At 49.3% G+C, this 22,901-nt stretch overlaps 1 protein-coding gene across 2 annotated transcripts in view; it reads right to left on the bottom strand.

Moving 5' to 3' along the window:
• The window catches only part of LOC142590368 (serine protease inhibitor swm-1-like), a 31,891-nt gene extending 12,357 nt beyond the window's left edge, over positions 1-19,534 (bottom strand). The window contains exons 1-2 of one of the 2 annotated variants that reach the window (XM_075702437.1): positions 19,255-19,534; positions 13,121-13,354 (exon numbers count right to left, since the gene is read on the bottom strand). In XM_075702437.1, the coding sequence (XP_075558552.1) occupies positions 13,121-13,354; positions 19,255-19,327 (307 nt within the window). In that variant the 5' untranslated portion in view covers positions 19,328-19,534. The remainder of the gene's footprint in view (positions 1-13,120; positions 13,355-19,254) is intronic. The other variant, XM_075702438.1, reaches the window with a different exon arrangement.
• Positions 19,535-22,901: the final 3,367 nt, after the last annotated feature.

Here is a 22,901-nt window from a genome sequence, read left to right as displayed (position 1 = left end):
TCCTATCTGCTAGTCGGAAATGAACTACAGCTATATTGAGAGCCATTATTACGTCAATACTGCTCAGGGAAGCCTGTAAGCTCTTGCCACTTGGGCCTTTCATCAAAACCGTTGGAGGAGACAGCTGAAGTAACTGAAGTAAGTGAGAGCTGGATATCAAAGTTATTTTAAATCTCGCAGTCATGACATCAAGTTACGAGGCCGACTAAAATGTTTCAGCTCTAACAAACACTTCTACCGAAAACCTGTGCCAAGCTAATGTGACGTTTCCATTAGCATTATTTTCCTATCTTAGCGCTTTTTCAATGGTCCGAGCGCCGCTCCACCGTCATTGTCCCCGGAAGAGACAGGGAATATGGTCTGTGAGCGATAAACAAAGAATATAATCGAGCATAAGGAATCCTTGAATTACAGCAGCCAATTAGTTTAGTCAATGCCCCTGTCCGGTTTACCATCCGTACACTCCCTTCCGTCATGAAACATGGTGGATTATCAATAAATGTGTCAAGCTAAATAATTTTATTCAAAAGCGCTGGACACGCCGTTAAGAATAACGTCAAGAGGGTAGGACGATGCTACTTGTTTAGTTTACAGCGGGCCCTCACGATAGCGAGGTAATTAAAAATTGATTTTTGTAAAGTTAGACCTGTAGTGCTTTCTTCCTTTCTTTTTCTGATAGCAATTGTTTGGACAGTGCAGGCGCATTTTTGCGTTGGTCGTCGCCGTAATTTTCCGTATATAGTCCAAGGGCGATAATACCGTGACCGCACGCCGTATCCTGTATGCGCGAGTGAAAGGGTGCGAGGGTGAGCCGACGACCGCGGTCCAATCTCGCGCGAGCAAAGAAAAGGCGGAGAAAGCGCGACGTCTTGCGTCGCGCGCATGACATCGGGGTATACATAGAAGAGCGAAGAGGAGGCGTTGTACTTCGGCCCCTTCGGCAGCAACTGCGTACGGCGTAGTCGGCTGGTAGCTTTGCGTGTGCTGTGTGCTCGCCGCTCAGTTTGCGTTGAAGCGATAGACAGCCTGAAGGTCACTTCGAACCGACTGTGGTTGCTTAGTGACTATGGTGTTGGACTGCTAAGCACGAGGTCGCGGAATTGAATCCCGGCCACAGCGGCTGCATTTCTATGGGAGCGAAATGCGAAAACACCCGTGTACTTAGATTTAGCTGCACGTTAAAGAACCCCAGGTGGTCCAAATTTCCGGAGCCTCTCACTACGGTGTGCCTCATAGTCAGATCGTGGTTGTGGAACGTAAAAGTCCATAATTGAATTTATTTAGGGTCACTTCGCTCGGGTGCTACTGCCACGCGGTGCTACTGCAGCAAGTGTCCGCGGTCATCGAGTGTAATGTGTTCATGTTTTCCTGTGCGCGCATGGCACCATGCTTTCTTAATTTAGTTAAGAAGGAAATGTTTGCAAGTTTATACGGCCGATAAATATACTATCGTTGCGTGGTGTTGCTGTCTACTAATTTGCTATCGCAATCGATGCTACGCCTTTCGGACACAACTGCGACATTTTTCATGAAAATAATGTAACCACTAGCTCAAGGCTCATGCACGGCATGGCACGATTTAAAACCGTGCACCGGAAGAATTGTCGTGTCATATGTCGTTTATACATTTAGGAAAGGCGAGTCAATAGCGTTTGACACCCACGAAAGGTTCTGAACGCATTAGTGTACCACGTGGCTTGTTGCTTAAACTGCACTACCTTCGAGATCGGCCCACGTATTTTTACTGGACTACCTGAGGGATTGGCCCATATTCTTCGTCGAATAAATCCAAACTTCCGCTTCTGCTTCTGAGCGCGTGTGTTGAACGAACTAATCTCGGTGTCATTTTGGTATTATTTCGCTAATTAACCGATACAACTACTCCGTACATACCCTTACGCTGATTTGGTGCGTGTTTTACTTTCGAGGCTTCATTGTGGTAACTTGTTGTTGTTTTTGTGGTAACTTGTTGTTGTTGTTGTTGTTGTTGTTGTTGTTGTTGTTGTTGTTGTTGTCGTCGTCGTCGTCGTCGTCGTCGTCGTCGTCGTCGTCTTACGTGCACTAGAAGTCCTAAAATCGCGTAACTGGCAGAGACGAAAGTGGTTGAATACCCAGATCCCCCGAATCCCAACTCGACCTGCACCCGCCATGCAAGTCTTGTCTACAAGCTCATTCTTTCGTCATTGCCAACAGAAAGCGACAGGTCGAGGATTCAGTCAAAAACGGTAGTGCCTTCAGCCAAGTGGACGTGTGTCTGAATGCTGAACTCGCTGAAGTGAAATGATGGTCGTTGAATACTCAGTACGCAGAGTATTCTATTTTTGTTATTTTTTACTTAACATGCGTTACTTCTTTTTTACCACCGCAATCGGAACACGTGTAAAGAGGTTGCGTACAAAAATGTCTGCACATCGGCAGTGTCATGTTCTGATAGCGGTGTGCGAATAGTTATTTTCGAGGTCGAATCGAATACGCATCGAATAGTGCCAGAAGAGAATCGAATCCAATATCGAATACGTTTCAAATAGTTTTCGAGTAACTAACAGCCATGATCCCAATTAATACAAAACGATGTTCACATCGCAGTATTCTTAAAGTCGGCAAGCTTCTGTCGTAACCCGCCGTGGTTGCTCAGTGGCTATGGTGTTGAGCTGCTGAGCACGAGATCGCGGGATCGAATCCCGGCCACGGCGACCGCACTTCGATGGGGGCGAAATGCGAAAACACCCGTGTACTTAGATTTAGGTGCACGTTAAAGAACCCCAGGTGGTCGAAATTTCCGGAGTCCTCCACTACGGCGTGCCTCATAATCAGAAAGTGGTTTTGGCACGTAAAACCGCATAATTTAATTTTTTTTCTGTCCTTGCATAGTACGTCATGAAGCGTTCTTTAATATAAGCGCCAATGCAGCGTTAGACGCAAACAAGTAGTTTCTGCGCATGCACAGGGCTCTTCAGAGGGTGATAATGATCGCTGCACTGCTTGTAGACTATGGCTACCTAAGTGACCTAGTATGCTCCACTACGCAAGTTCTCATTTTTTGTGTCTCTAATGTGCCCGCGTGGGTGAAAATTTAGCTTACTTTCTTGCCAATATTATGTTTATTTGGACCCCGTTGACATTCAGAAATATTCGAAAGGTATTCTGAAAATACTCACATTTACGAATACTGACTATTCGATTCATTATAGGAGAGTTTCTAATATTCGCCCACCCCTAGATTCTGAAGACGCATCCCCGATCATGGAGAAAGCACTGTCGGGGTGATGTTTCAGCGATCGCCACAGACAGCTTGAGGTTAAATATCGGAGGATCCGAGTAGACTTTTTGTGATTCCTTGAGTTAATACAGGAAGGTGTAAGCAAATTGCCTTCAAGAGGCTGCAGTGACTAAACACATACGTTCCGGACTAACGACTAGCTAATATTAGAAGATAAAGTTGCGTGTCACAGCGTAACATCTCACGTTCAAATCGACAGATCACGATTAATCGTTGCCTGTGAACGAATTCTGTGTTCCCTTTCAACTCGGTCATAACTGTACATACTAACGAGAGCGTGGTAAAATGTCAAATCTCGTAATTGGTATTTCAAGTACCGCAATCAGCCATGGTAAAGTGGGCGGTCGCCGCAGTAGCCGGCGAAGGGCTTTTTCGCTAAAACTTTCTGACGGTTCCATGTAAGCTTCTTTGGACACAAGTGATATCGCTGATAACTTTAGCATCAGCTAAAGGTTGCGCACGAAAATATTGGCGGGCTTCTAAAGGTTTGCGCTTAGGTTACACTGTTCATGATGTATGCCTACAAGGAGTGTGGCATTATTATCATCATCAGCTTACTTTATGTCAAGTGCAGAAGAAAGACTCCTTCCAGCTGTTTCCTAGTATACCGCTGTATTGGGTCAGCTGAATCCATCCAATGCCTGCGAATTTCCTCATTTCACTGCGTCACCAAATTCTCTGGTGTCTTCGACTGCGCTTCCCTTCTCTTGGGGCCCATTGTGGAACTCTGATACACCACCGGCTATCCTTTCTCCGCCATTACGTGGCCTGCCCAGTTCCATTTCTTCCCTTCAATGCCAACTAGATCATAGGCTAACCCCGGTTGCTTGCCAATCATTACCGCGGTCTTCCTTGTCTCCGAAAATTACGCCTACCGTTTTCCGTTACATCGTTTCTTGCACGGTTTTCCACACGTTTCGTTAACCTCCAAGCCTCTGCATAATAAATTAATGGCAGTAGTATGCACTGGCTGTGTGCTTTCCTGTTCAAGGGAACAGTGAGTGTTGAGAGGAGGGAATGTAGATCTGCCAAAGCGTTTTTCTGGGCACACGCTTACGTAAAGAACGTAGTGACGAGAACGTGATCCTGAAAGCATGCTTTACGCCCCTGTCAGAACTGAGCAGCACTGCTGAGCCTGTAGCTTTTACCTGTGTCAGCGACGCAAGCCGCTACAGCCACCGCCAGCAGGACCACGAGGCACTTCATTGCCGACGTTCGCATTCGCCTTCCTTCCTACAACAATTGTTGCGACTAGACCGCTGTTCGCGCTTTTTATTCGGCCACCGAAGCCCAACGGATGTAGCAGATCCGCCACGCAGTGATTAAAAAACACAAAATGCCAAATCTTTTTCGCGCAGACGCTATTACAAGGATTGCGAACGGAAGTCCCTCGTATCTCCCTAAGCACACCCTTATGCGGCTGCAAAACGTTTCTCTCGGTGCTGCCCTATCAAGCGTTATCTTACGACACATTTTGTCGTGCAGTAATGAGTTACGCCGGCAATGAACTGCTGAGATACGGCAGTCTCAAGTTTTTGGCTGCCCTCTTCTAGAACGAGGTGATCTCGCTCCAGCACTCGGCGCCGGACGCGGCGTTCTGATGCCGACGAAGGAAGCCGCAAATTGAAACACGCCGAGTTGCGAGATAGCTCCGAACGCGAATAAAAGCAAATGGGTCTTACACGAACCATTGTTACTCTTTTTCGCTTTGTTTCGCTTTTTGTTTTGTTTTTTCTTCATCGCATCGTGAGCAAGGCACGCGTATGGGCCCCAGAATGTCGGATCAATATTATATGTTATATCTATTTGTTATGGTATTCTTTTCTACTTCAATGTCAACTGAAATAATAGCACCGTTCAATTCCAATTAATGTCAATCAATAATTTATTGTCTATTCAACACCGGATATATTGACATACACTCGATAAGAAGTGAAACTCCTTACAGCTTCACATAAATTCATGGCAACTCAATAAATGGTTCATATACACATGAAATTCATTTTTTGTATGAGTCGGGACTATCGCTAGTTCATAAATGTGCGGGTATAGTGATCGTCAATATACGGCAGTAAGTGATCCCTGAACGTAGAATGAAGTTTTACACAGATGTCCATCTTGCGAATGTTAAGTGTATACTATGTGCATTTTTTTACCAGTGTTTGTTGTTTGCGAGCCTTACCTTCACGCACTTTCCCAGTGCATTGTACTCTAATGACAATTACCTCTGAAGAACGCTCTGAGACACGGCATCTAAGGGGTTAGTGTATACTGCCCTGCCCGCTGCCTCTCTGCAATGATGCCTGCCTTCCGCGCGCAACGCGGCCGAAGTACGATGTTTTTTTATTATTCGAAGTACTCATTTGATAGACATTCTTATCATGAACTTCACGCCATTTCCGGGGGCCTTGTGCCTTGCCTATTGATCTCTGTCTCAGACCGCTTTTCGCGCCAACCTGGAACACAAAGTCCAATGGATAGCGCATCAGGCTGCTGCGCCGAGTGAACTAGGTTAGAAACGAACCGTCAGACCAAATTGGGCCACTCGGCATGCGTAGCTGTGCACTCCATGTGTCGCTGTTCACCGAACCTGTCTCGGATCGACATGTGTCTCCGGGGTTTGCCGGCCTGGGTGTGTGACACGTGAGTACGTGCAGATCCTCAATAGATCCGGTTCACGCTTACTTGGAGTGTCTGTGTGCCATTCGCAGTGGCGTAGCTAGGTCGTCTGGCACCCGGGGCCCATAGGTATTCACTCCCCCTCCCCCCCCCTGAGTGTAGCCGGCGGAAAGAGGGGTGTCTTCAGACGTATATGAGCCCCCCCCCCCCTGGTCCCTTGCATCCAGGACCCGCGGCGCCTTCCGGGCGCCCTTCCGGTTGTGTGTGCTCCATCCACGTCTGTACTGTGCCGCTTATGGTTATGCGAAAGCATCAAATGGCCCACTGAGCGTATGGCGACGAGCGACCACGTAGATCGGTAAGGTCTCGGACTCTCGCAGGAGAGGAAGAACCGATACTCGATCTCTTAGCGTAGCATTCTTTTAAATAATCTCCTTCGGAACGCCAGCCCGTGCCGGAGCGTGCCAGCCGCTCGTGCCTCGTGTAGACGCGAACGTCTACGTCATCTCTCGTGCGACGCCGATGCTGCTGCCGCTACAGAGGGCTCGCCCCCTAGAGAGGAGGAAAGTTCGACGAACGATGGAAAGTCTATGTGACGCGGCGTGTCTTGGCGTTGGTCTTGGGTGTCACGTGCGCAGGTGGCGTCGAAGGATGCAGCAGGGTCGCGTCGCATACTGGTGGAGCTGATGGCGCGGGTGCTTCGATGTAGGCGGGTTTGAGACGTTCCAGGGCAATCGTGTCTGATCGGCCGTTGACACTCACAACAAAACAAATGTCGTCGGGCGACGCTCTAGAACACAATATGGCCCGGAGTAGTGTGTTTGCAGAGGCTTCCGCACGGCACAGTTATGCACGAAAACGTGGGTAGCAGAGGTGAGTGGGGGAGAAACGTACGGGGACCTTGCTTCTTGTGAACGTGTAGGCACGGGGCGTATCTGGCTGAAGAAGGCTTGCATTTCGGCAACGTATTCGGCAGGTGATGGCATTGGCGTTTTGGGGGTGGCGACAAAGAAATCGCACGGAAGGCGCAGGTGAGTGCCGTAAACTAGCTCAGCACAGGAGCAACGTAGGTCGTTCTTGAGTGCGGCTCTGATGCCAAGTAAGACGAGGGGCAAATGCAGGCCCCACTTCTCCGGCGATTCATGTGCCATAAGGGAGGCCTTGAGATGCCGGTGAAAACGTTCAACTAGTCCGTTGGACTTCGGGTGGTAAGCAGTTGTGCGAAAACGTGTCGTTCCGAGTAGTTTGAGTAGCTCGTTGAAGAGTGCTGAGTCAAACTGCCGACCGCGATCGGTGATTATTGTAGATGGGCAGCCGAACCTTGCGATCCACGTAGACACGAAAGCTGCTCCAACAGTGGGCGCTCAGATGTCAGATATAGGTGTAGCTTCTAGCCACCGTGTATAACGGTCGATGCACGTCAGTATGTAGCAGTAACCTTTCGAAGGTGGGAGAGGGCCGACGAGGTCCAGGTGTACGGTGTCAAAACGAGCATCCGGTGGAAGAAAAGACTTGGCAGGCGGAATGGGGTGACGCTGGATCTTAGAGCGTTGACACGACAAACAGCAGCGAACCCAATCGCGAACTTGCGCGTTTAGCCGAGGCCAAACGAAACGACTGGAAAGAAGCTTCTGTGTCGCGCGTATGCCAAGGTGCGACAGGTTGTGCACGGTTTCGAATAGACGTCTGCGAAGGGATGCCGGAATGTATGGTCTAGGTTTGTCGGTAGAAGTGTCGCAGACGACGGACGTACCATCTGGGGTCACAACGACGTATTCCAATTTCAGGGACGTTGACGAATTCCGGAGTGTACGAAGTTCAGTGTCTTCACGTGTTGACTGGCGAGTAAGTCGGCCTCGATGATGAAAGGTTCCGATGTCAAAGTGGAAACGACATTGACACGACTCAGAACGTCGGCTGGAACGTTGTCGGTGCCCTTGATGTGGCTGAACGTTGTTGTAAACTCGGAGATGTAGGAAAGGTGTCGAATCTCGCGGGGCGAGTAACAGGACGCCGAGCGATTCGTTGCATGCACAAGGGGCTTGTGGTCAGTCAAGACAGTGAATGCACGGCCTTCGAGGAAATGGCGAAAATGCTTGATAGCCAGGTAAACAGCGAGTAATTCACGGCCGAACACGCTGTAGCGGGACTGCGCAGGCTTCAGTTTCGTGGAGAAAAAAGCGAGTGGATGTCATGCATTGTCGATGAATTGCTGCAGAACGGCACCAACGGCGGTGTTTGAAGCGTCGGTCATCATGGCAGTGGGTGCGTCTGGCTTTGGGTGTCTAAGCAGCGTGGCGTCGGCGAGGGCGGACTCGACTCTTGTGAAAGCATCGGTGGCCTCTTCAGTCCACTGAAGCACTTGTTTGCGTTTGTTTAGCAGGAGAGCGTCTAGCGGAGCCATAAGTCGTGCGCACTCGGGAATGAATCAGCGGTAGAAATTGACGAATCCGAGAAACTGGCGAAGCTTGGTGAGTGTGGTCGGTCGGGGAAGGTTTTCGATGACGCGAATCTTGGACGGCAGAGGTCGAATGCCGTTAGTGTCGACGATATGACCGAGGAACTCGAGTTCAGGTTGACCGAATTCACTCTTGGCGGCGTTGATGACAATTCCTTTACTGGCAAGGCGTGAAAACAACAACCGCAAGTGGTGAAGATGTTCTTCTGCCGAAAAGCGTGCGACGAGAAGGTCGTCAATGTATGCAAAAACCAAAGGCAAACCTCGGGTGACGGAATCGATGAAACGCTGAAAGGATTGGCCCGCGTTCCGTAAACCGAAAGGCATGCGGAGAAATTCGAAAAGACCGAAGGGTGTGGTGATGGCGGTCTTGGGAATGTCTTCTTCAGCGACCGGTAGTTGATGGTAGGCGCGAACGAGATCGATTTTAGAAAAGATCGTCGCACCGTGCAACGCTACCGTGAAGTCCTGAATGTTCGGTAGAGGGTAGCGATCAGGAACTGTGACGTTGTTTAGTGCCCGGTAATCGCCGCATGGGCGCCAGTCTCCCGCCTTCTTAGGCACCATGTGAAGTGGTGATGCCCAGTTACTGGAGGAAGGGCGGATGATGCCAAGTTGCAGCATGTGTTTATATGTTTATATGTCATATGTTTACGCGCGAGCGATCTTGAGTTTCTCCGGGGACAAACTCCGGGGTCGGAAATAGACCGGTGGGCCGGAGGTGACGACGTGATGGCACACGTCATGTTGCACCGGTTGCGTCCAGTCCGGCAGGCGCGTCAAAGTGGGAAACTCGCGTAGGAGCGCGGCGAAAGGTTCGTCCAACATGGCAGAAATAGGCGCTATGGGCGATGTGCCTGGTGATGGGACGCCGGGAACGGATAGCTGGGTCATGGAGTCGATGAGACGGCGTCGTTGGACGTCTACAAGGAGTCCGAAGTTATGCAAGAAGTCTGCTCCAATGACTGCACGACGGACGTCTGCAACCAGGAATATCCAGCGGAACGCTCGTCGAAGGCAAAGGTTTAGCATGACGGAGCGTGACGAGAAAACTGGAATCCTGGTGCCGTTGACGGCTTGCAAAAATGACACAGGTGTCGCTTTTTGGTTGGAGTGCTGGGCGGGAAGAATACTGACGTCAGCACCTGTGTCGACTAAGAATCGTTGTCCCGTAACTCTGTCCGTCACGTAGAAAAGGTGAATTGTGTGTTGGGCCAGACCACTCCTCGCTGTTAGAGGTCGGCCGGCCTGTTTCCCTGCCAAGCGCAGGGACGCCGACAGTGACGAGCGTCGTTTCCATAACGGCGGTGGTAGTAGCAAACGCCAGGCGTTGTAGTTGAGGTTTCATTGCGGGTGCCCGTGAGTCTTGATCTGCTGGAAATACGGCTGCGTGGGAGACGAGATGTGCGGCGATGTTCCGCTCCACAGATGATGCGTTCCAGGCGCTCACACAAGGAGTTGTTACGACTTTGAGGTGGTCCCGTAGCGCTCGTCACCCGTTTCGTGACAGAGCGTTGGTAGCGAAGACTCCGAGTCAGGCGTCGGTGAGAATAACAAAAGGGACTTTATACACTATATACAGGTCATTATACAGGACATGAAGGGATCGGCACTGGGGCCGAGAGCTCACAGCAAACGCGACTGTTCTCGCACGGCGACGTCCGGCGAAAACGCGTGACACATCTCACCCCAGTCGAGAGCGGCACTCTGCTCCCGGTGGGTCGGCGGATCCGGTTTTCCAGGCGGCGCGCCGCGGCTTATAAGCCCCCAGAAACCATTGTCACTCAAACGGCCCAATACAAAGTGAGCACTCGACGGTCGTCGGAAGGGGTCGAATCAGCGACCACGCTGGCCACCCCGTTCAAAACTGGCGGGCGCGGTGACCTCCAGGGAAGGGGATGTACGGCGCCGGGCTGTCTGGCACTTCGCGACACGTTTGAACATGTTGCCCGCCGATGCTTCTCCGGAGGACACCACTGCCTGACGGCTCAGCATCTTGACTTGTCAAGGGAGAATTAGGGCGCTGTGCCTTTCGGCGCAGCCCCGGGTTTGTCCAAAGGGCGCTCGCAGGAAAATTCTCCATCTTGCAGATTCGGAATCCGGGCTTGTGGTAATGGCACAACAGAGTCGAGCGGAGATTGCACTGCGGAAGAGTAGGGAAGAGTTTGCAGAGCAGTTGTATTGTCACCCGGAGACGGTGCCGTGGCTGCGATGGTTGGGGTGGCTACTTCCATGACTTTGTCGGCCAAAGCAGCAAGTCCGGTATGGTCCATGGTAGAGGCTGTCGCTAGGACCATCTGCACGTTAGCCGGGAGTCGTTGCAAAAACAATTCGCGCAACAGCTTGTCGTCGATGGATCTCGCGTTGTTTCCGAGCAGCTGGCTCATTCGGCGAAGAAGTTGACTAGGGCGTCGGTCGCCAAGTTCTTCAGCGGACAGAAGCTGCTGGATGCGAGAACGTTGTGAAGCTACTGTGCGCTGTAGCAGTGCTGCCTTGAGATCGTCATAGGCGGCGGCAGACAATGGGGAGTTCAGCAAATCTGCTACCTCGTCATTGGCGGCGGGCGAGAGCGCTGCGACGGCGTAATGGAACTTCGAGGCTTGAGAGCGGATACCAGCGACTTGAAATTGCGCTTCGGCCTGAAGAAACCACGCCGAAGGATGCTGGTCCCAGTACTGTGGGAGGCGGACAGCGATGGCGGAACAGGAGGGCTCACCGCGTTCCTCGGAGAGGTTCCGGCCTTGAGCTCTCGTAGCGTTGGTCTAGTCCATGGTCGTCTCTACCACAGGAGCGTATGACAGTATCACGTCCGGGGTCACCAAACTGTGGCAACGAGCGACCACGTAGACCAGTAAAGTCTCGGACTCTCGCAGGAGAGGTAGAACTGACACTCGATCTCTTAGTGTAGCATTCTTTGAAATAATCTCCTTCGGAACGCTAGCCCGTGCCGGAGCGTGCCAGCCGCTCGTGCCTCGTGTAGACGCGAGTGTCTACGTCATCTCTCGTGCGACGCCGATGCTGCTGCCGCTACAAGCGAAACAGCCACTGTCCTCTGTATCAGTGAAACGGCTCCTAAATTCGCATTGGCTGCGACGCCTCGTCTCGAGCGCCCCTCGATGGAGCAGAGTGGGCGAATCGGAACACCTCCACCCGCGATAGTGAGCCAGGTGTTCCGTGAGGGGAGAGGGCGTCGCCGCGACGCCACGTCACCAGCGCGCCTCGACGGAGCAGATACGGCAACGCGATGCACAACGTCGCCTATATGCAGCGAAGCGTGGCTCACAACGCGAGCATCTGTTGGCTCGAAAATGCGTAGTGGAGGGGCATTGTGGGGCGACAATGAGCTCTGAAGAACGCAGTGAAAATTTAGCACAGAAACGCAAAGTGCAGATGAGTCGATCCGTTGGAGTGAGACAGCAGGGGATCTGTAAAACTCGATAACATGCCCGCAGCAAACATCAAAAACATTATTCGCAGCGCAATAGTTGAAGAACCGCTCAGCGGCGTTCAATTGGAGATTAATGCCTTCACACTGACGACTCATAAGTGGTTAGGTGTCTTCGGATTTTTTCTTCCAATATCACGCACCAAGCAGCTCAAACCAAGGTTCTGCTTGCCTATGTAAGAGCTTGAAAGCGTTGCGCAGTCACTATACGCAACATTTCCCAGTGCCCTGGGGCATTAAACCTTCCACAGAGATCACATTTGGTGGAAATATTATAATATGTGTTCGTTTGTGCTCGACCTTTTCGACCTGCCTCATTAAAAAAGAAGGCGCATTTTCGCCCGAAAAGCGAAGCATCGATTGCGGCAGCAAATGAGCACAGCTATACGAAGTATAGTTGCTTTATCAGCCGTATATACTCGTAAACATTCACTTACTAACTAAATTAACGAGCACAGTGTCACGTGTGCGCCGGCAAGCGACAATGCATCTGACTCGATGAGCGCGGACACTCGCTTACAAAACGCTGGCATGAGGAAGAGCGACAGCAGCAGCGAGCAAATTGACCTTTGTGTGTCTCTCGCTTCAACGTGAACTAAGCGGCGAGAACACAGCGTACACGAAGTTATCGGCCCTCGATGCCCTAGACTCTGTACTCATCGCAGATCGCTTTCAAGATATGGCCCGCGCGGCCACGCTCAGCCGCGCCGTACACAGCCGCCACCGGAGTAGAAGACACCCCTGCCCCCGAGGTGCCTTGTGCGCGTGTGGAAGATGGCCCTTCCTCCCCGCCTTCTTCCCTTGCGAGCGCGAGATCAAGCCACCGTTATCGGCTCCCGTCGCACGCTTTCAGTCACATGAACAGCATACAGCGGGCAACCAACCACAACGTTATCGCAATTGGACTTTACGAAATATCAAGGCGAGGACGACGACGAAAATGTGCCTGGAGTGTGCGTATGATTCCTGTCGCAATAAAATTTAATCTTGGGGTTTTACGTGCCATAAATACGATCCGATTACGTGGCACGCCGTAGCTGGGATTACGGATTAATTTTGACCATCTGAGGTTCTCTTATGTGCACCTTAATCTAATTGCTCGAGCGTTTCTTTTTTATTTCATTTCTTTTCTGTCTTTCTCTTTTTCTTTTTTCTTTTTTTGCACTTAGACCCCATCCAAATGCGGTGTCCGCGGCCTGGTTTGAACTCGCGACTTCGAGCTCAACGGCGCCGCGCCACAGTCACGGCATTAGCACGGCGGCTTCTGCATCAAGTACTGTCTGGACAACAACAAAAAAAGATGTGACGGCGTTCTTACTACGAGGTCCTTCCGTCTGATTCACCGCCGAAGGAGGGCACTGTTCGTGTGGGACGCAGGTGCCGTTCGGATGCCGGTAGTGCTCGTCATGGCAGTAGCAGTCGCTCGGGCAATCGGACATGCAGCGCTTGACGTGGCCGCGCACGTCCCCGCAGATCCATTCGGCGCAACTGCTCTGGCACTCCTTGAACTCCTCGTTGACACCGCACGGCTTGTGATGCTCGTGGGCACCACCTACCGAGAAGTAGTCACGTTACAATGCTTTTTTTTAACCTTTCGAGAGAGAGAGAGAGAAAGAGAGACATTAATGGTGCAGAGTCAGCCTGAAAGCCGTGCTTTTGCCGTGAGTGACCAGGGAAAAGAAACCACGAGGTCAAGCTTTTTAAGTGCGTAAGCATTTCTATGCTTGCCCAACAAGAAAACCGTCCCTCCGTCCGTCCCGTAAGACGACCGCGTTCTATAAACAGTACCCGCGCAGCAGCGAGTGGATACACCTTCGTGCAGCCTGGCGCTTCAACGCCAACGATGCGGCGAGGACACCGCGCTCGCAGAGCTCTCAGCGCACGCCTCACTGTGACACATTCGCAAATTGCTTCCAGACCCGTGCGTCTCTCTTCAACGATGAGTAAGCGGCGAGAACGCAGCGCGGGAGGCTGTCAGCAGCCGGCACTCTGTCAGCATCGCAGATTGGTTTCAAAGCGCGACCCGCATTCCGGTGCCACACGGCGGTGCCACACGAAGCCGCCGCCCGAGTACGTTTGGTCAACGGCTCGATGCGGATGGATAAGCTGCTTAAGAGGGAAAGTGTCTCATAATGTTCGGAACGTCGTCAGCGCACCTGGCACCGCCGTCCGCACCCGTTCGTGTCGCCACAGCGCTGTCGTTTGTGCTGGCCTGATCAAGTTTCGTAACATTGATAATGACGCCCAGCTGCGTTGAGATGCGCAAGTGGCACAATGCTTGCGCATGCTTAGACAACTCCCAGAGGAGCCTCTGCGTGAATTTTTGCGGCGGAGCTGTCTTGGGCGAGTTTCCAGCGTTTCGTGATGTGGGTAGGCAAAAACGGTGGCGGTATCTATAGAGCTAAAGTAGCTTAAATTCAAGACAAAATCATATCAGCGTATGTGTCCCAGCTGCGTCTGAGGCCAGATGTGTCAAAACTGGTGATGGATGATTGTTTTATACGTTGCGATCTACGCGAATGACTGCGTGGCCGTTACGCCCTGTGCCTTACCGACGACGGGCGATAGCCTTGCCGTAGACTGTGCCGACGTGTGCGCCCTACAGACTGGGGATGGACTCGTTGTCGCCACCGTATACGTTCATCCCGGAACGTCAAATAGGGACCGTCAAGACCTTATGAACGACACATTTCGGTGAATCCTCCCAGTGGACCCCAATCCCATCGTCACTGTGGGTGGCTTTAACGTCGATGTGTCTCGTCCCGGCGGAAAGTAGGTCTGGGCGTTTCTCTTCGAAAGGTTCGGCCTAGCTTCCATGTTACACCAAGACCAATGTCTCCACGACGCGCCATCGGACGTGCATGAACCTAACGTCGGCTAAGAACACCTCGAGTGTCGCCACAGAGCCTATGGCCGCCTATCAAGGCGACCATAAGGCCGTAATTACTGTGGTCACGAAATAAACGCAAATACTAATAAATATGACGTGCATATCTGTGTCGTATTGTTTTGTTATATTATTTTGTTTTTTTTTATAGTTATATACAGCTCCGCTGGTAATCCACCTTCACAGAGTGGAATGGCTCTGAATTTTCCTTAAATGCGTAAGCATTTCAATGCTTACCCAATGAAGAAAACCATCCTCGGTCCCTCCGTTCATTCGTCCCGTAAGACGACCACTTTCAAGGTAGCGCCCGCAGCAGTGAGCGAATTCACCTTCGTGCTCCCTCTCGCTTCAGTGCCAACGATTGCTGCTAGAACACAGGGCGTACGGAGCTCTCCGCACACGCCGCACTCAGCCACTTTCGCAGATCGCTTTCAAGATGCGGGCCCGCGTGTCTCGCTTCAACGCTAAGTAAGCGGCGAGCACGCAGCGCGCGAAGCTATCAGCAGTCGGCGCACTTTGTCGGCAACGCAGATAGCTTCCAAGGCACGGTCCACGCGGTGGTGCCGCAGGCCGAATATGTTTGGTCACTGTTCATGTAACGGTTTGAGGCGGATATTTCGTGCAGGATAAATCGCAATGTGCACGTTTAAATCGACAAGTTCCTCTCATTAACTTTCTCATTATTCCCTTTAGGACACACGTTGAAATTACCAAACCGAAGCCGAACAGCAACGATGTCGGCCTGTAGCAGAAATTCAAGGCTGTGCGGATAGCGAAATTTTTGAATTGCATCAAATACGAATATTCTTGCGGAAAAAAAAACTTGGAATATCAAATCGAATTTCGCATATCTACTCACAAGAATGTGAATTATGACACTTGTGTGGAGTCCATTTGGCAAAAGAAACCCGTATTATTTCCACCGTCTAAAGCAGGCACGTGCACGTGATATCGTTCGCAACGGCAAATCCGATCAGCTAAGGAGTAACAAATTAGAAATTGTCGATTATCTGGCGCACCACGACAACGGCATCCCCGAAACAAGGAAACAGCACGCCACCAGGTGCAAGCTTAGTGCTGCGTCCGTAGTGGGTTAAAAGTGGGATACTACAGCATCGCGCGAACATATTTGTTCGGGATACAAATTCGGCGAGGCTGGTCGAGCGACAAATTGCTTTGCCTAAATCGGAACAACTAATTGCGTACAGGCTGCCTAAATCTCAGGCATCCTTCTTGAACGACTGGACGCTGTTGAGCGGAGGCCGTGTTAACCGCGAGTTCGCTCAGCTGGAACCGGCCCGGTGTGCAGTTACCCAGCCTCTCACGCATCCAAATCACACGGAACAGGCCGCACTTGTATCGATCTTTCTCTCTCGAGGCAACAGTAAGCGCTGATATTGCTCACATGCGAACAGAAAAGAATATTTCACGAATTCAAATTGTGAATTCGTGAACCGATTACGAATGAAACAGCAAGCACGATTGGCCTCGCATTGGAAATTTCGAATACTTGCCCACCCGTCCATGAGTCATAAGACTAGCACCACTTGAGAGATCTCAGTCCATCAAGAGAAAGAAAATGAGTTATGAAAGGCAGAGAATTTACCCATATTAACTGTCCGGTTGGCTACTCTGCTCAGGGAGGGGGGGGGGAGAGACAAAGGGTAAAAATATGAGAAAAAAAGAGATAATATGAACAAAATCCGTCTGCACAAGCATGAGGAAGACAACTGACAGTGACGACAGTTTTTCGTTCCATCCCGATACTTTTAAAACATTCCAGCACATTTAGAGCAAGTCGGTCCGACGTCTGCTGGTGTCAGGGTCCGAGAATTCTCTTTTCCGTAGGCGTACGATTGTCATACTTCTCATGCATGATGCAGAACGCTTTTCTTTGAGCACCGAAACCGTGCACAATCATTTCTTTGCACTAAAGAACTTCCCGCTCGGGGCTTCTGGCCATTGCAGAAGAAGTAGGCATTAGTGAATTTTACTCCAAGGCAGAAACCACGACTGAGAATTACGTCCGCAGCCTTTTAAGTTGCTGTGTACACAACTTTGTACGCCGAGACAGTGCATCAACAGCGAAAGCATTGATGTAAGCAACGATATTTAAAATGTGTCTCATACATCGTGAAACACATTTGATTGGAATTCTGCTGTAATATTGATTAGCGTGCCCAAAATATTTTAGTAAAATGAGTGGGAGAGTAGACGGCTTGATATTGTTGCTCGATTTGAGTATGTCGTTGCATGTAGTGGTTTCCCCTCATTCATTGTTTTCCACGAGGTGTTGCACCAGGCATAATTTTCAAGTAGCTGGATAGGCTGCGTTTCAAGTCCGCTGGACACGAAGTAATTGATATTCTCATGCCTGATGTTCCTGCAGAGAATTTTCTCAAGGAGTCTACGTTCTGTAAGCTTGACAAAACTCACTAAATAGTTGCAAATTATTAAGCCGTCCTGCAGCTGTACACTTTTTTATTGTGCTCAGGAAGCGAGAAATGCTGTGAAAGTAAGATATTATAAAAAAAAGAATAACTGACTTCTCAAAGGCTTCTCTTGACTTCTGTTTTGCCCGATACATTGGAGTTCCAGTTGACTGTTTCTCAGAAGCCGCACTCTACCAGTTTGGAGCGATAATGATTGCAATGGCAATATACCTTTCAGCAGAATTCAAGGATGGATATCTGAAGAATGGTGCGAGTATTAGGACTACTGCTACGCAGTTTTGCAATTTCGACAAGTGGGCTAAAGTGAATCATTGAAAAGCCAATTAGTGAATCATTACAGCTCGATACCTAGACATTACGATTTCTCATGCTGGTATAACCACAGCGTCTTCAAAAGTCCACCTAAAAAGGAAGAACAACGTTGTCTCCCATTGAAAACGCGGGGAATGCGGGAGATGAAGATTGAGGATGATGAGCAATCGAGAACAACGTGAAAGCAGGAGCCACCGTTTCGACAAGTGGACTCGCCTTTTTCAAGGCCCACGATAGATGCTCTCCTCGGCACAGTATACATAGGTAAGGTTCATCTAAAGGGGAGAGAGGGTAAGGCGAGTGGGCGAGCCAACAACCGAGGTTGTGTTAGCGGCGAGGGTGTAAAATTGAAAAAAAAAATTATGTGCTACTCAATTCTGAGGAGAAATGCGAGGCACCGCCATGTGGCAGCCGATTGGCGTGTACTGCAGGTTCACCAAGGCCTTGAAAAAGGCAAGCCTCTTATCGAAATGTTGGCTACTGTTTTCATTTTGTTCTCGCTTAGCTCACTGTCTCTAATATGTGATTTTAAAAAGCGCAAAACAGAAATAGAATGGGTGGTAACAACAAGTACGTGATTCTACGAAGCCTTGTGTAATATAATGAAACGATTCTTTAGGCACAGCGTTCTGGCAGAAAAAAGAAATTTAGAAGATTACTGATGCGGCGAAGTGAAATGACCGCTGAAATATTTGAACGCTCCTGACATAGTAGTTACACTGCAGCAGCGAATTTAGAGAGAAGTCCCGCAAGGAAGGTTACATCACAAAGAGTGCATTATGTCATGTTCATCAAGAGCTACAGAGGAGAAATGAACAAAGTCCCAGTTACCGAACTGAGCAGCTTAGCGGAGTCTTAGAACGGCCGAAAAGTAAGCGAGTTAGTAAATGCTTATCTGTGGGCGAGAGGATGATCGGAAAACAAGAGGTCCTATTACGTTTATACATATGGCTTCATTATGTTTCTAGTGGCTCCTTGAATAAACCCCTTACAGAATGCATCGAAATCAGCACATCTTTCGTGCATACATGGCTTTAACCTTTGTGTTCATTCCTTTCTCCCGACCTTACTTCTCGGTTCTGCTTCGCTTAAGCTTCCCCAGGGCTAGGTGTTCAACACTTGAAGACCCAATTAACTGTGCAAGGTGTGCTGCTCTAACTTCTACAGTAGACATTCATCACCTATTGAGCCTTTGCTCAGGAACGATGGATAATCGAGAAAAGATTTTAGAGCTGCCAAGCTACGAAGAAATCAGACAGTGAGTTATACGTGTTGATTTATGGACATGTTGGCTAAGCCACTATCGCAATTTCAGCATGAGAAGGGAATCTATGCTTTTATTTAAACAAACATCTATGCTGCAGTGTTAAAGTTCACAAAAAAAAAGTATGGGCCTACCTAACAAAACGAAAAAGAGTGTCAACGCAGTGGTTACGAGAGAGAGAGGAGGGATTTAAGAAAGGCAGGGATAAGGAAACCTGTCTAGAGTCTGGTTGGATCCCCTACCCTGAGTAAAGGGAGAAGGGGAAGAGAAAGAAGAGAGAGAGAGACGTGCACGGGCAGTATTACGGAGTCAAAGGCGGTCGTAGAAACCAGACGTTCTCAGGAAGCACAAAAGTGCCTTCACTGCCTTGTGCGCCGATAATCGGTGGAGACGGTGTTCTAGTATTGTCTGTTCACTCAGAGGACGGTCATCTAGTTTCCTGAATGCGTTGGACATACATTGCATTTGCGCTTCGAATTGAGGACAGCGGCACAATAACTGGTCGACGCAGTGTTTAACAGAACCAGAAAACTCACCGGCTTCTTCGTCAGCCCTGGTGACAGCCAGGCAAATAAAGCCGAAGACCACGACCAACACCAAGAACTTCATGTCTGGGCGTGGAGTAGCTCCCTTGTCTATCCTTATATATACGAAGGCGACTGGTTAGACTATCATCCGATGAATGCGATCCTGTCTCAGCGAAGTCAACGCCAACTCTGCGGTATCCCAGCGCGCACTCGCTTGCCTATGTCTTATACGGGACGATACACCTCGGGTGCACCGTGGACACGGCGAGTGCTGCCAAGAAAGCTGTCGCACGTTGATGCCACCTTTGACTTTGAGGAAGGCGCAATGAGGAAGAGGCGTGTCCCATTGCGTCCTTTTATTTTTCATCACAGCCATGACTTCGCCGCTCGTTAGTCCGTCTGGCACGAGCCAGCATAAAAAAAACCGTCGAGCCTACGCGGCGCCAGTACCTATAGAACTGTGGGCTGGGCCCGTCTCGCGGTAGCCGACGGCGTTCAGACAATTCTCGTGCGAGGCACCGAGTGGAACTTGTTTTTATGCCGCCAGACGAAGTCGTTTGAGTGTCTGTTATACGAATGGCGCACTTATGCATGGCGTGTACATACTACGCTCTTGAAATTTGTTTATAATATCGCAAGGACGTCAACCGCAAGGCGCGTCAGCGGCCCTGTAGCGACGAGGGTATGCGTGGTTGTGCTAGGCGATTTCCAGTTCAAGCGTATTCTGATGCTTTGTTCGCTTCAGCAGCGCCCCTGGCCGCTACAATTTAGAATTCTCACACGCCGCGCGGTCGACGCTTGCGCGGTATTATTCAATACTGACACGTGTACTTTATCTTTATCGGGCGACCACTTCTCACCACCTAACAAATGTCATCGCACAGCGCAGGACGCGCCTGCATGTAAAAGAAGTTTCTGGAATGTTATCGATGGTTCCATCGGCTGTCTTTCCCGCAACTTGTGTAATCTGATAGCATGTATGCGCGACGCGAATAGTGTAGAACTTTGTGGAAGACACGCGGGTCCCAGCGGTTACTCTGGAACATTCGAGGACTGATATATAAAAGCCGACGCGCTTGACCCACTGATCATATTTTCGACGATCGCCGACTTTGTTCGCCGCTGTCATTGTGCTTTAAGTGTAGCCTGTCTTTGTGGGCACAGGTTCGCCCAATAAAAGCTAGTTTTGTCTTTCACAGTATTGCTACTGTCTTCTTTAACGTCACTACCCCGTGACAATACTTTCACGGGTGTACACCTGTGTGTGACTGTGTGTGCGAGTTCGCTGCACTTGCAGGGGTACAACTAGGTTACATACTTTAGCACGAAGTCTCTATAGTTCTCATTGCACATGTGTGTGCGTGCGTGCGTGCGTGCGTGCGTGTGTGTGTGTGTGTGTGTGTGTGTGTGTGTGTGTGTGTGTGTGTGTGTGTGTGTGTGTGTGTGTGTGTGTGTGTGTGTGTGTGTGTGAGTGTGTGTGTGTGTGTGTGTGTGTGTGTGTGTGTGTGTGTGTGTGTGTGTGTGTGTGTGTGTGTGTGTGTGTGTGTGTGTGTGTGTGTGTGTGTGTGTGTGTGTGTGTGTTTGTGTGGCTTTCTCTCTTTCTCTTCGTCTGTTTCTGTTTACTCCTTCGCGAGATCACTGCCACCCGCAGTTATTTCACGGCAAGTATTTGTCTGTAAATGGTGGTAAAAACAGGAAAGCAAAATGCATATAACTCACCTACACTGCTTTTGTTGCGCCTTCTGGATGCAGAAAATGGCGCACCTATCTCCACTTATACCGGCTCATTTGCTCCCAAGAGTCACCCTACAGACAAGTATAGTACAGACGCGAACAAAAGCTTTCGCGTATCCGGCTCAAAAGGATGGGAGAAAGCGCCGCACATGTAGCATAAATCCAACCACGGACGTTGGCGTCTGTCTATAAATACAGACACCCGAACAGCGCCTCGCGCGAGAGGCAAGAAACAAACAGAAAACAAGGAGAACGACTGCCGCCACAGCAGGAATTGTGCCGAAGCAGCTGAATCTATTACGTTCGACATGGGGCCAAGGTCCCCGCCTGTCCAACGCGAAGGGCGCCCGTTTGAAAACATACAACACGTGCTTGGCGGCGCTGGCGAGCAAACAGCACTGCGACTTTTTTCACTTCCAAGGACACTTCCCGCTACATTAGACAAGGCGAAACACGGCAGCGAGATTCACCGCAGCGTTCACGTAGAGTATAAAAAGGGAAATCCTTTATTCCGTTCTTGTGTCAGCCTCGTTCGATTTTTTACGTGGCGTATACCTATAACTTATGAGCAATTTCCTATTCGCCTTATCAAATGTACAATATTTCGACAAGCGCCTCTACGGGAGCATACTCGGTGGTGCTTTCTTCCATTAAGTCGATGCTTTTCGACTATCATAAACTGAATCAAGCATCATTATCGCCGTATTGGCACGGCTCTCGCCGCTTTTCATTACGAGACGAAAGCGTTTGTTTTTTCCTTGTGGGTCATCCTGGCTACATCGCACAAGAGTTTTAGCAAACTTCTTTGCTAACACGCCAAGTCTTAAATGCTACCTGGATCTACGAATTAACGCAAAGCGACCCCCACGCTTGAGGCAGCTTCGGCCGACGTACCGTTCCTCATAAAATACCTAGAAGCACGAATCATCACCATTCAGCCATGTACTCAGTTAGAGTTATTTTTTATTAAATGTGTACATCAGAGACGGACGGACGGGCGGACAGGTTGACGGTCAAACAGACAGACAGACAGACAGACAGACAGACAGACAGACAGACAGACAGACAGACAGACATATAGATAGATAGATAGATAGATAGATAGATAGATAGATAGATAGATAGATAGATAGATAGATAGATAGATAGATAGATAGATAGATAGATAGATAGATAGATAGATAGATAGACAGACAGACAGACAGACAGACATATAGATAGATAGATAGATAGATAGATAGATAGATAGATAGATAGATAGATAGATAGATAGATAGATAGATAGATAGATAGATAGATAGATAGATAGATAGACAGACAGACAGACAGACAGACAGACATATAGATAGATAGATAGATAGATAGATAGATAGATAGATAGATAGATAGATAGATAGATAGATAGATAGATAGATAGATAGATAGATAGATAGATAGACAGACAGACAGACAGACAGACAGACAGACAGACAGACAGACAGACAGACAGACATATAGATAGATAGATAGATAGATAGATAGATAGATAGATAGATAGATAGATAGATAGATAGATAGATAGATAGATAGATAGATAGATAGATAGATAGATAGATAGATAGATAGATAGACAGACAGACAGACAGACAGACAGACAGACATATAGATAGATAGATAGATAGATAGATAGATAGATAGATAGATAGATAGATAGATAGATAGATAGATAGATAGATAGATAGATAGATAGATAGATAGATAGATAGACAGACAGACAGACAGACAGACAGACAGACAGACAGACAGATAGATAGATAGATAGATAGATAGATAGATAGATAGATAGATAGATAGATAGATAGATAGATAGATAGATAGATGAAGGCTGTGCCCTTTGCGCATTTCTTTGTGATGACAAGCAACCGTGTGCACGTTAGGCACAA

Source organism: Dermacentor variabilis, chromosome 8 (assembly GCF_050947875.1).
Source record: "Dermacentor variabilis isolate Ectoservices chromosome 8, ASM5094787v1, whole genome shotgun sequence".
NCBI lineage: Eukaryota > Metazoa > Arthropoda > Arachnida > Ixodida > Ixodidae > Dermacentor > Dermacentor variabilis.
This window is presented reverse-complemented; position numbering and strand designations above follow the sequence as displayed.